Source organism: Jaculus jaculus, chromosome 10, assembly GCF_020740685.1.
Source record: "Jaculus jaculus isolate mJacJac1 chromosome 10, mJacJac1.mat.Y.cur, whole genome shotgun sequence".
Taxonomy (NCBI): Eukaryota; Metazoa; Chordata; class Mammalia; order Rodentia; family Dipodidae; genus Jaculus; species Jaculus jaculus.
Window position 1 is genome coordinate 62573022 of NC_059111.1, and position 13728 is coordinate 62586749.

The window sequence follows — 13728 nt, forward strand, 5'->3', positions numbered from 1 at the left end:
AGGCTTCACAGGCAGGCGCTTAACCTCTAAGCCATCTCTCCAGCCCAAGTTGTTTTTTTTTTTTAAGTGTGAGAATTATTTGTTTCTGCAAAGTTGATGACTAGTGCTTTCATGGTACAGTGGTCCACTAGTCATATAAAATGATTCTTATTACAGCATAGTTTGCCATTTTATAGATAACAAATCAAAGACTTAAATCTGTTGAAAATGCCTTTCTAAAAGATATCTGTTCCATTTTGCTTTCTGCTTTAAACTATTATTAGTGTATTTCAACTATGGTATTATATATTATAGTTAGTAAATGAAATTACTATTTAGAAAAATGGTCTCTATATTTCCTTGTACTTTAGAATATTAACCGTCAAGAATCATCTTGTTATTTGGTGCTAACTATATTATATTATGGTTGTACAAATGAATATATTTGAAAATAATGACATTTGAGTTATTTGGGGATACTTTTAGGTAAGTTCAGTGGTTTAGCTAGGTCTGTGGCTCATTTATACCTGAGTCAGTGAGAAAGAGGCTTGCTATTAACTTTAGGGAGTAATTTAAGTTTTTTTGAGGGGGGAGTTTCAAAGTAGGGTCTTACTTTAGCCCAGGCTGTCCTGGAATTCACTATGGAGTCTTAGGGTGGCCTCGAACTCATGGCTATCCTCCTACCTCTGCCTCCCACGTGCTAGGATTAAAGGCATGCACCACCATGCCTGGCTTACAATTTCAGCAGGTTTTAAAAAATATTTGCATGGCATGTTAATGTGTATATGTTTCACTAAATCTATTTAATTTCAATAAACCTATAAGAGATAGTATGGGAGAGGAACCCCCTTTTCCACAAATAAACAGGGAAATAATTTAGTGAAACAGTGAATGAATAGAGAATAGAAAGTAGTAGGTCTAAGTATTAATTTTCTGGTTTGTTAAACTGTGACAAGTATAATAGAAATTAATTGGTGGACTATAACACAGTTATTTGTATAGTCCTTAATTTTTCTCTGGAAACTTCTTATCTGCCAAAAGAATGTTGGAATATACTTAGATTAAATATATTTGCATAATATAAATATATACAAAGCTGAGCAATGAAAGTTATGAAAAAAATGATTTATAGAGGAGCGCCTATATTACAGTACCTGATTGCTGAGTTGCAGCCTGGAACTCTGTGAACTTGGTTTTCTCTGCTATCTACTCTTAGCTTTTCCTGACCTTATTCATCAGTATAGATTTTCAATCTGTATACATAGAAAGGGATGGATCAAGTATAATGATGTGCCAAAGTAAACTAAGGAGAAAGAATTAAGACTGGTTCCATCTAGAGGTAGTAATGATAAGAATAAACAAGAGACATTATCCTAAAGTATTTTTATAGCTGTTTAGTATTCTTTTATGTGAATAATTGATAGCTTCTTTTAGTAATCTCTTGCGTTTGTGTATTTAAATTTTTTTGCTCATTTTTATTTATTTAGTTGAAAGTGACAGACAGAGAGGGAGAGAAAGAGACAGATAGAGAGGGAATGGGCGCGTCAGGGCTTCCAGCCACTGCAAACAAACTCCAGATGCGTGCCCCCCTTGTCTATCTGGCTAATGTGGGTCCTGGGGAAATGAGCCTCGAACCGGGGTCCTTAGACTTCACAGGCAAGCACTTAACCACTAAGCCATCTCTCCAGCCTGCATTTGTGTATTTAGATGGACTTTTGTAGTGGCATACATTATTTGGGGTACAATTCAGGACATATGTATGGGTGTATATGTGTGAGTGTGTGTGTGTATAATTTATTGGTTTTGAGGCAGAGTTTCACTGTAGCCCAGGCTGACCGGGAATGAACTCTGTAGTCCCAGGCTAGCCTCAAACTGGAAGTGATGCTCCTATCTCTCTGCCTTGTGATTGCTGGAACTAAAGGAAAATACTTGTGCTCTTTTGTTAGATGGTGCTTAACTCCTCTCCTTGGCATCATGCTATTTTGCATTCCTACCAGCAGTAGATACTTAAGGAACAGGAGTTGATAAGAGTACTTGCCTAGCATGCACGAAGCTCTGGGTTCAGTCCTCATCAACACATAAAGCCCAGCATGGTGGAGTTTGGGAGATAGAGGCAGGAGGATCAGAAGTTCAAGGACATCCTTGGCTACTTAGTGAGTTAAGGGGTCAACTTGAGCTATGTGACACCCTGTCTGGTGGGGGGAAGAAGGAAAATGAGATGCCTGGGGAGGTGACAGGAACTTAGTGGAGTAAAGTAGTGGAAAATTACAAAAACTAGAGGGTGGTGGTTTATCTGTATGAGACCTGTTTGGATTGGTCAACTGGTATTTTAGGCTTCTATGTTTGTACAGAAACTGGGTGAAGGTGGCTTTGTTCTTAGGTGTGGCTAGGAATAAGCAGTAAGTTCTGGTAACCTTGAGTTTTCCCAGGCAGATGCTTCAAGGAAAGATGAGGGGCTGGAGAGATGGCTTAACACTTAACACTTGCCTTCAAAGCCTAAGGACTCAGGTTCGATTCTCCAGTATCCACATAAGTCAGATGTACATGGTGGTGAATGTGTCTGGAGTGTATTTGCAGTGGCTGGAGGTCCTGGTGTGTCCATTCTCTATCTGCGTTCTCTCTCTCTCTCTCAAATAAAACAAACAAGCAAACAAAAAATCAGGAAAAAAAGAAAAGGTGGGATCATCCTGAGGATGTTCCCTGGTGAAATCTTTGTAGGTCAAGGTCAGGCATATTGCCAAGAGGGCTTAGAAGAACCTGGCTATAGTCTAGCTAAGGAGCAAGTCATTGGCCATTTAAATGTTTACTACTTTGATGAGTGAGAACTTTAGGTTTTTTGTGGTTTTATTTGTCCTACTAAGAGTTAATTGAACATGTTTTCATATATTTCAAATCTGCTTTTTATGTTTCTATTTGTTAAGCAAACTCCCATTTTTCTATAGAGTTTTTTAGTCTTTTTTCTCTTAAACCATAATTTTTTTAAAATAGTGATTTATTTATTTATTTGAGAGAGAGAATGGGCGTGCCAGAGCTTCAAGCCACTATAAATAAAGTCTAGACACATTTGCCATCTTGTGCACCTGGCTTATGTGGGTCTTGGGGAATCAAACCTGGATCCTTTGGCTTTGTAGGCAAGTGACTTAACCATTAAGCCATCTCTCCAGCCCTTAAGCTATTATGTTATTACTCTTACTGGTTTTGTGTTGGGGGTTTTACTGTGATGCCCAATCTGGCCTTAAATTCATGGTTTATCCTTCTGCCTCAGCCTCTGAGTAGCTAGGAGTATAGACACATAGGTCACACCCAGTTTTTTAAACTTTTTAGAATTCTTTCTATATATTCTTGATTGTGAATATGTGTTGGGAATCTTTTTAAAATATTTTATGTATTTATTTGTTTATTTGAGAGAGAGAGAGGGAAAGAGTCAGATATATATGCAAAGACAAGCATGGGCACACTAGGGCTCCAGCCACTGCAGACAGCCTCTGGACACATGCGCCACCTTGTGCATCTGGCCTATGTGGGTAGTGGGGAATTGAACCTGGGTCCTTAGGCTTTGCAGGCAAGTGCCTTAACTGCTAAGCCATCTCTCCAGACCTGTTGTGAAACTTTTTAATGTTATCATTTGTCATTTGACTTTGCTTATGCTTTTGTCATGCAAACTGTTTTTAATGTAATAAAACTTTAGCAATGCACATGGTGGCTTATACCTTTGCTACCAGTACTTGGGAGGCAAAGGTAGGTGGATCTCCATAAGTTTGAGGCCAGCCTGGGACTACAGAGTGAGTTCAAGGTCAGCCTGGGCTAGAGAGAGACCCTACTTTGCAAAAACAAAAATTTACCAATTTTGCTACTTCTGCATTTCAGGTTATAAATAGAAGAGGTTTCTCTATAGCAAGAGATACAGTGATTTAAGAGATGAAATGATTCATATTTTTAGTACTAGTATACTTTATTTTTACATTTAAATAACTTATTTATTTGGGACTAATGCTTGTGTTTGGTATGAGAAGTTGGTCTCATTTTTTATTTATTATTATTTTTTTTTGGTTTTTCAAGGTGGAATCTCATTCTAGCCCAGGCTGACCTGGAATTCACTATGTAGTCCTACATCTGCCTCCCGAGTGTTAGGATTAAAGGTGTGTGCCACCATGCCCAGCTAGTTTTATCATTTTTAACTGGCTCTGTCATTGTCCTAATACTAGTCTGCTTGTGAGATGCTTCTCAATCATACGTTAAGGTTTTTTTTTTTTTTTTAGAAAATTCGAAGCAGTGCAAATTTTATTTTATTTTTCAAGGTATAAAAAATATGAACATGTCAAAAATACAGTATAGTCTATATAAGAGCTCTAGCCAGTTAAGAGTTATAGAGAATATGGAGGAAGCAAGCCATAGTGGTCAAATAGTTATTGCTAGTTTTATGCAACTTTTGAGATTATTTTCCCAAGGGAAAGAACAATATTTGGACATTTTGATTGTTACTGCTAAAGCTATAGTTTTCAAAACAATTCAAAATAAGAGTTACTTCATTTTGAGTATAACATAACAACTTTTGATGAGTATTACATGAAAGTGTGGCTTAAATGTCAGTTCACCTCTTCTACTCCAATCAGTTGTATAACAAATACAGTGTATAGCTTAGGGCAAGAGTATATTACTAGTTTTCAGATTAAGTTAAAATATAATTTTGATTTTGAAGTTAATATAATTAACTTAAAAATATTTTAAATAAATCCAGATCTAAATTTTTCTTTTCAGGAATTAAGACATAAAATTAGCAAGTCTGTTCTTTTAGGTTTATTATAAAGCTTGTTTTCTATTTTCTCTTTGAAAAAACAATGAGTTAGTTGCATAATAGGAACAAGATTTGGTAGAGAACTATTTGCCCAATTCCTCATATAAGGCTAAATTACAGCATTGATATGTTAAATTTTTATGGGAGACTGGACCACTTTCATATTTATTTATTTGTTTATTTAAATTATGACAGGTTTATTTTAAGAGAGAATTAGAGGAAAAGCAGAAAAGCTCTCCAACTGAGAGAAGTACCAAAAGGGAAAATCCCTGGACCTATTTCTGAACATTTTATTTATAACAATAGCTTTTAAAAGGTGGAACATGTTAATATTGAAACAGCCTAACCAAGGGTGATTATGCCGGGCTCCTTCCCTGGCAGGTAGGTAGTGCCGAGGGAAGGACCAGGCCTGCTGGTTCCTCCCTAGGGGTTGAGGGGATGATGAGCTTCGGACGACTCAGACCTCTCCTGACCACCGGAGAAAAACCACACTGAGTCGGGAATCTTTTCCATGCAGAAACAACTCGCTTTATTACTCTGAGCAGTTGCCTATCTCATGTTGGGGACGAAGGCGGGGATTTTAGGATGGGGGAAGAGGTAAGGGCCAATAGTAAACTGTAACTATTGAAATGGTAATTACAATTGCCAAGCCGGAGGTAGCAGGCCAGAAGCCATTAGGCGTCTTGCTGAGTCCTAGCTGGCCAGAGACAGGTCGCCAAACTTTAGCTAGGCTCCGGAAGTTCCACTAGGCCTCATGCCTGGGCCTTTCAGGGGCCAACATGATTATGTCTTTCATTTTGTTCACTGTACTCTTAAGTCTTTTAGGAATGTCTCATGATCTTCTTTATGGAGGGTTTTACTCATTTATTGTGAAAATTATTCCTGAAATTTTTACTTTAATTATTATTATAAATGTGGCTTCTCATTAAATATATTTAAATGGTTGTTACTTATTTTTGCATGCTAATTATGTAACCTGCTACTTTGCTGAGTTATAATTGAGTTAGTTTATATTGTTTCCATATCAATTTCCAAGTATGTCATTAGTAAATAAAAATATATTTTTCTTTTCCTTATTTTTCTGCCTCTTACTGTTTCCAGAGGTGTCCAACCTTTTGAAAATGTGATATTATTCCATCTGCAGATCTGTTGGGCACAGTTGTAGCTCTTCTGGATTGCGTGTGGCCTATGTGCCTCAGGTTGGCTGTACCTGGATTAAATACATTTATTGGTCATTATCTATCTCCAAAACTTTGTCAAATAGTAATGGAGATCTCAAATATCCTTAGTTTTTTTTTTTTTTTCATCTGTAGTGGTTATGCTTTAAAGTTTCCCTATCTTAGAAAATATCTAGTTATTCTTTGTTTTTATGAGTGTTTAATAGAAATGGATATTAATATCAGCTTTATCAGCTTTTCTCTTTTTTCTATAGCATTTGGTTTTATAGATAGTCATTTGGTCTTTCTTCTTAGACATATTTTAGGGCCGGTATTATTAATTGGTTTTATAATATTATCAAACCATTCTAGCATTTTTTTTTTAATTTATTTGAGAGCGACAGACACAGAGAGAAAGACAGATAGAGGCAGAGAGAGAGAATGGGCGCGCCAGGGCGTCTAGCCTCTGCAAACGAACTCCAGACACGTGCGCCCCCTTGTGCATCTGGCTAACGTGGGACCTGGGGAACCGAGCCTCGAACTGGGGTCCTTAGGCTTCACAGGCAAGCGCTTAACTGCTAAGCCATCTCTCCAGCCCCTTTTTTTTTATTATTAACATTTTCCACGATTATAAAATATATCCCATGGTAATTCCCTCCCTCCCCACCCCCACACTTTCCCGTTTGAAATTCCGTTCTCCATCATATTACCTCCCCATTACAATCATTGTAATTACATATATACAATATCAACCTATTAAGTATCCTCCTCCCTTCCTTTCTCCACCCTTTATGTCTCCTTTTCAACTTACTGGCCTCTGCTACTAAGTATTTTCATTCTCACGCAAAAGCCCAGTCATCTGTAGCTAGGATCCACATATGAGAGAGAACATGTGGCGCTTGGCTTTCTGGGCCTGGGTTACCTGACTTAGTATAATACTTTCCAGGTCCATCCATTTTTCTGCAAATTTCATAACTTCATTTTTCTTTACCGCTGAGTAGAACTCCATTGTATAAATGTACAACATCTTCATTATCCACTCATCTGTTGAGGGACATCTAGGCTGGTTCCATTTCCCAGCTATTATAAATTGAGCAGCAATAAACATGGTTGAGCATGTACTTCTAAGGAAATGAGATGAGTCCTTTGGATATATGCCTAGGAGCGCTATAGCTGGGTCATATGGTAGATCAATCTCTAGCTGCTTTAGGAACCTCCACACTGTTTTCCACAATGGCTGGACCAGATTGCATTCCCACCAGCAGTGCAGAAGGGTTCCTTTTTTTCCACATCCCCGCCAACATTTATAATCATTTGTTTTCATGATGGTGGCCAATCTGACAGGAGTGAGATGGAATCTCAATGTAGTTTTAATCTGCATTTCCCTGATGACTAGTGACGTAGAACATTTTTTTAGATGCTTATATGCCATTTGTATTTCTTCCTTTGAGAACTCTCTATTTAGCTCCTTAGCCCATTTTTTGATTGGCTTGTTTGATTCCTTATTATTTAACTTTTTGAGTTCTTTGTATATCCTAGATATTAATCCTCTATCAGATATATAGCTGGCGAAGATTTTTTCCCATTCTGTAGGTTGCCTCTTTGCTTTTTTCACTGTGTCCTTTGCGGTGCAAAGTCTTTGTTATTTCATTAGGTCCCAGTGGTTAATCTGTGGTTTTATTGCCTGAGCAATTGGGGTTGTATTCAGAAAGTCTTTGCCAAGACCAATATGTTGAAGGGTTTCCCCTACTTTTTCCTCTAGCAGTTTCAAAGTTTCCGGTCTGATGACTTAATTCTTGTGCATGGCGAGAGAGAAGAATCTATTTTCATCCTTCTGCAGATATTTATCCAGTTTTCAAAACACCATTTGCTGAAGAGGCTGTCTCTTCTCCAATGAGTATTTTTGGCATTTTTATCGAATATCAGGTGGCTATAGCTACCTGGGCTTACATCTGGGTCCTCTATTCTGTTCCACTGATCTACATGTCTGTTTTTGTGCCAGTACCATGCTGTGTTTGTTACTATGGCTCTGTAGTATAGGTTAAAATCAGGTATGGTGATACCACCAGTTTCTTTTTTGTTGCTCAGTATTATTTTAGATATTCGAGGTTTTTTGTGATTCCAAATGAATTTTTGGATTGTTTTTTCTATTTCCATGAAGAAAGCCTTTGGAATTTTGATAGGGATTGCATTAAATGTGTAGATTGCTTTAGGTAAGATTGCCATTTTCACGATATTGATTCTTCCAAGCCAGGAACAAGGGATGTTTCTCCACTTTCTAGTGTCTTCTGCATTTCTCGCTTGAGTGTTTTAAAGTTCTCATTGTATAAGTTCTTTACTTCCTTGGTTAGGTTTATTCCAAGGTACTTTATTATTTTTTTTGATGCAATTATGAACGGGAGTGATTCTCTGATTTCATCCTCTGTGTGTTTGTTGTTGGCATATATGAAGGCTACTGATTTCTGTGTATTTATTTTGTATCCTGCTACATTGCTGTAGGTTTTGATCAGCTCTAACAGTTTGCTAGTAGAGTCTTTAGGGTCCTTTATGTATAGAATCATGTCATCTGCAAATAATGATAACTTGATTTCTTCCTTTCCAATTTGTGTCCCTTTTATGTGTGTCTCTTGCCTTATTGCTATGGCTAAGACTTCCAAAACTATATTAAATAGTAGTGGGGACAGTGGACACCCTTGTCTTGTTACTGATTTTAGTGGAAAAGCTTCCAGTTTTTCCCCATGTAGTAATATGTTGGCTGTAGGCTTGTCATAAATAGCCTTTATTATATTGAGATATGTTCCTTCTATTCCCAGTCTCTGTAGGACTTTTATCATGAAGGGATGTTGGATTTTGTCAAATGCTTTCTCTGCATCTAATGAGATGATCATGTGATTTTTGTCCTTCAACCCCGTTTATGTAATGTATTACATTTATAGATTTGCGTATGTTGAACCATCCCTGCATCTCTGGGATAAAGCCTACTTGGTCAGGGTGAATGATCTTTTTGATATACTCTTGTATTCTGTTTGCCAATATTTTGTTGAGAATTTTTGCATCTATGTTCATGAGGGAGATTGGTCTGTAATTTTCTTTTTTTGTTCTATCTTTGCCTGGTTTTGGTATCAGGGTGATGCTGGCCTCATAGAAAGAGTTTGGTAGAATTCCTTCTTTTTCTATTTCCTGGAAAAGCTTAAGAAGCAATGGTGTTAGCTCTTCCTTAAAAGTCTGGTAAAATTCAGCAGTGAATCCATCCGGGCCTGGGCTTTTTTTAGTTGGGAGATTATTGATAACTGTTCGGATCTCCATGTTTGTTATAGGTCTATTTAAGTGATTAATCTCATTTTGATTTAATTTAGGTAGGTCATATAGATCAAGGAAATTATCCATTTCTTTCAGATTTTCATACTTTGTGGAGTATATGCTTTTATAGTATGTCCCTATAATTTTTTGAATTTCTCTGGAATCTGTTGTGATGTTACCTTGTTCATCTCTGATTTTATTAATTTGTGTCTCTTCTCTCTTTCTTTTGGTCAGATTTGCTAAGGGTTTATCAATCTTGTTTATCCTTTCAAAGAACCAACTCTTTGTTTCATTAATTCTTTGGATTGTTCTTTTTGTTTCTATTTCATTAATTACTGCCCTAATCTTTATTATTTCTTCCCGTCTACTAATTTTTGGTTTGCCTTGTTCTTCTTTTTCCAAGGCTTTAAGGCGAAGCATTAGGTTGTTTACTTGCGACCTTTCTAATTTCTTAATATAGGCACTTAAGGCTATAAATTTACCTCTTAGAACTGCCTTCATTGTGTCCCAGAGATTTTGGTATGTTGTGTTCTCATTATCATTTGACTCTATAAATTTTTTGATTTCCTTTTTGATTTCTTCATTGACCCACTCATCATTTGGTAGTGTATTGTTTAGTTTCCATGATTTTGTGTATGCTCTATAGCCTTTCTTGCTACTGATTTGTAGTTTAATTCCATTGTGGTCAGATAGAATGCAAGGAATTATCTCAATTTTCCTGAATTTGTTAAGATTTGCTTTGTGTCCTAATATATGGTCTATTTTAGAGAATGTTCCATGTGCTGCTGAAAAGAATGTATATTCTGCAGCCTTTGGATGAAATGTCCTGTATATATCTGTTAGGTCCATTCCTTCTATGACCTCATTTAGTCCAGATGCCTCTCTGTTTATTCTTTCCCTGGATGACCTGTCAATTGATGAGAGTGGGGTGTTAAAGTCACCCACCACCACTGTGTTTGGTGTTATCTGTGACCTTAGTTCTAATAGTGTTTGTTTGACGAATTTGGGAGCCCCCATGTTAGGTGCATATATGTTTAGGATTGTAATGTCCTCCTGTTGTAGTGTGCCCTTAATCAATATAAAGTGACCTTCCTTATCTTTCTTGACTAACGTCGGACTAAAGTCTACCCTGTCTGATATTAGGATAGCAACCCCTGCTTGTTTTCTAGGCCCATTTGCTTGAAACACCGTCTTCCAACCTTTCACCCTAAGATAATGTCTATCCTTTGTAGAAAGGTGAGTTTCTTGGAGACAACAAATTGTAGGATCCTGCTTTTTAACCCAGTCTGCAAATCTATGTCTTTTCAGTGGGGCATTGAGACCGTTGATATTAAGAGATATTATTGAAAGGTGTGTATTTATGTTTGCCATTTTTGTGTGTGTGTGTGTGTGTGTGTGTGTTACTGGTTCTACCTGTGCTCTCTTCTCTTAACTGGTATTTGAGTATAGCTGGTTTTTTCTAGGTTCCTTATATGTGTGCTTTTCCTTTTGTTCAGCATGGAGGATTCTATCAAGTATTTTCTGTAGAGCTGGTTTTGTCTTCAAATACTCCTTTAACCTGCTTTTGTCATGGAATGTCCTTATTTCTCCGTCTATTTGAATGGATAACTTTGCAGGATAAAGTAACCTTGGTTGACAGTTGTTATCTTTCAGAACTTGGAATATATCACTCCAAGCCCTTCTGGCTTTAAAAGTTTGTGTTGAATAATCTGCTGTAATCCTGATGGGCTTGCTTTTGTAGGTAACTTGATTTTTCTCTCTAACTGCTTTCAGTATTTTTTCTTTGGTTTGTGTGTTTGGAAGTTTGATTATAATGTGGCGAGGAGAGGTTCTTTCTGGGTTTTGTCTGACTGGGGTTCTAAAGGCTTCCTGTATCTGTATTGGCACCTCTTTCCCAATTTGGGGGAAATTTTCCTCTATGATTTTGTTGAAGATGCCTACTATGCCTCTGGAGTGGTTTTCTTCTCCTTCTACTATGCCCTGAATTCTTATATTGGATCTTTTCATAGTGTCCTGAATATCTTGAAATTCCCATTCATACTTTTCTATAAGTTTGTCTTTCTCTTTGTTGGACTGCATTAGGTCTGCCACCTGGTCTTCTAGCTTAGATATTCTGTCCTCTCCCTCATCCATCCTACTGGTGAGATTTTCTACAGAGTTTTTTATTTCATTAACTGTGTTCTTCATTGCTAGTAATTCTGACTGGTTTTTCTTTATTATTTCTATTTCCCTATTTATGTCTTGTATTGCCTTCTTTATTTCATTAAATTGGTGTCCTGCCTCTTCTTTGATTCCTTTGATTTCCTCTTTGATTTCCTCTTTGATTTCTTCTTTGATTATTTTCATGTGTTCTTTGACCTCTTTGAACATATTTATAATTATTCTTTTGAACTCTTTCTCAGGTATTTCCTGTAACTCTTTCTCACTGGAGGACATTTCTGATGCATTAATACTTTTAGGTGGATTTATATAGTCTTGCTTTTTAGTGTTTCTTGTGTTATAATGTATATATTTTTGCATCTTGGATTAAGTTAATGCTTGGATTTTCTAGCTAGCTGTGTATTCTTAGCTGTATCTATTGATTTGATGTAATATATTTTCAGGGTAGGACCTTAAGGTATTAGGTGTGGCTCTTAAGACTCTCAGAGTATCTACAAAGATGTTCTTAGGGGTTGAGTTTCCCTGCTATAGGAGTATTCAAGCAGGCTGAGTGGAATAAAATACAGGTAGATTCTAAAATTTAACTAAACACTGTACACATTCAATCAAAAACAGCCCCAAGTATGTATGCAAGAGTAGTTATTATAATGGCCAGATCCTCTATCAACAAAGAGGTTTAGATTTCTGGTCTGTTGAGGTATCCAAGTCAGCTTGTGACCAAGTGAGACCCTTCCCTGGTGCAATCCCAGTTACCTTGGGTGATTTTGGTCTCAGTCAAGTTGCTGCCTGGGTTGTCGGGCTGCTGTTCTGATTTCTGGAGCTGGGCACTTGCTTTTCCTACGGGGCAAACCGAGCCGCTGCTGCTGCCTCTGCTGAAGTCGTAGCTGCCACCACCGGAGCCACCACCGCTGCTGAAGCTGCCGTTGCCGTGTCCACCGCCGCTGCTCCCCTCGAAGCCGCTGCTGTGGGATCTGCCGCCGCTGCCGCTCCTGGGTCCGCTGCTGCTGGGGCCACTGGTACCGGTGCTGGAGCCGCTGAAGTTGCTGCCGAACTCTGCTCCTGCTTGGGTCCCGCTGTCAGCCCAAGTTGGCGTGGCCGGTCCCGGGGCGCTGCTGTGTTTGCCGGAGCTGGGTTCAGGCGGTGGGGGAGGGGAGGGAGCCGCGGCTGCTCTGGTTGTCTAGCTGCTCCACGTGTGCTTCTACCTCGAGGTCTTCTCCTCCGCTGCTCGCTGCCTTTCTCCCCTCATGTTTCCCGAGTTGCGGAGAGCGCGGTGCGAGGGGGAAATCCCGCACATGGCTTCTCCTGCGGCTCGAGCCGAGAGTCTGGTGGTTTTCTTCTGCGCCGTGGTTGCAGCGATTGGCCGAGCTGCCGTAGCCGCCCTTCCCGCCTGTGCAGGCTCTGGATGCTCTATAACTCTTCCACTTCTCTGCTGCCGCCTCAATTTCCTATACACCTCACTTTTTAGTAAAAGTGTGTATTCTGCTGAGTTTTTTTGGTTTTTTCCCCCCTAGGCTGCTTTGGCGTGGTACCTACTCCGCCATCTTAACCGGAAGTTCATTTGTTTTCTTGATGACAGCCGTTCTGGTCTTGCTGACCCTGCATGCAACAGTCCATTCTAGCATTTTTGATAGGAACACCACCCAGTAGCTTAATTTTTCTACCATCTGGTTCAGTTTTAGAAGCTTGACATGCTTATATGGAACACTACCGGGTCATCCAAGTTAGTGGTTTTAATTGTTCAGTGAGTGTTTGTTAAACATTAACCAGATGCACAAGGGGGTGCATGCATCTGGAGTTCGTTTGCAGTGGCTTGAGGCCCTGGCACACCCATTCTCTCTCTCTCAACTGCCTCTTTCTCTCTCTGTCTGTCGCTCTCAAATAAATAAAAATTAAAAAATGTAAAAAGTCATGTTGAAATAGGAATTACTTGAAAAAGGCTTCTTACCATTGAATTTGGGATGAAGATATGTCAGTGGAAGAAATTTCTTATCTGTAATTTCAGTGAATTTGGTTAATAATATAATATTTTATTTTGAGTAGTTACCGATGTTTAGCTGTTGTACTTGAAATTTTAAAATTGGCTTTTCTTGTTTTTTCAGCATGTTACACCAGACAGCTATATTCCTTGCCTTGCGGACTTGTGCAAAGCACTATGGGAAGTAATGCTCAGCTATTATAGGACTATGGAATGGCATGAAAAGCATGACAGTGAGGGAACTGCTTCAGTTTCTGGTATGAAAGTACTACAATTTTTCTTAAAAATTGAAATGTAAAATAGACCATATTTCTGTAGTAAGAAGAAGAGTGACAAAGGCCTGCTTTTAACATTTCAGATAC

General features: G+C 38.4%; 1 protein-coding gene across 1 annotated transcript in view; it reads left to right on the plus strand.

Annotated features, from left to right (window-relative positions):
• Vps50 (VPS50 subunit of EARP/GARPII complex) overlaps window positions 1-13728 on the plus strand; it is a 159690-nt gene that overhangs the window by 79538 nt on the left and 66424 nt on the right. Inside the window, exon 13 of the mRNA XM_004656224.3 lies at window positions 13491-13623. Coding sequence (XP_004656281.1) covers window positions 13491-13623 — 133 coding nt within the window. The remainder of the gene's footprint in view (window positions 1-13490; window positions 13624-13728) is intronic.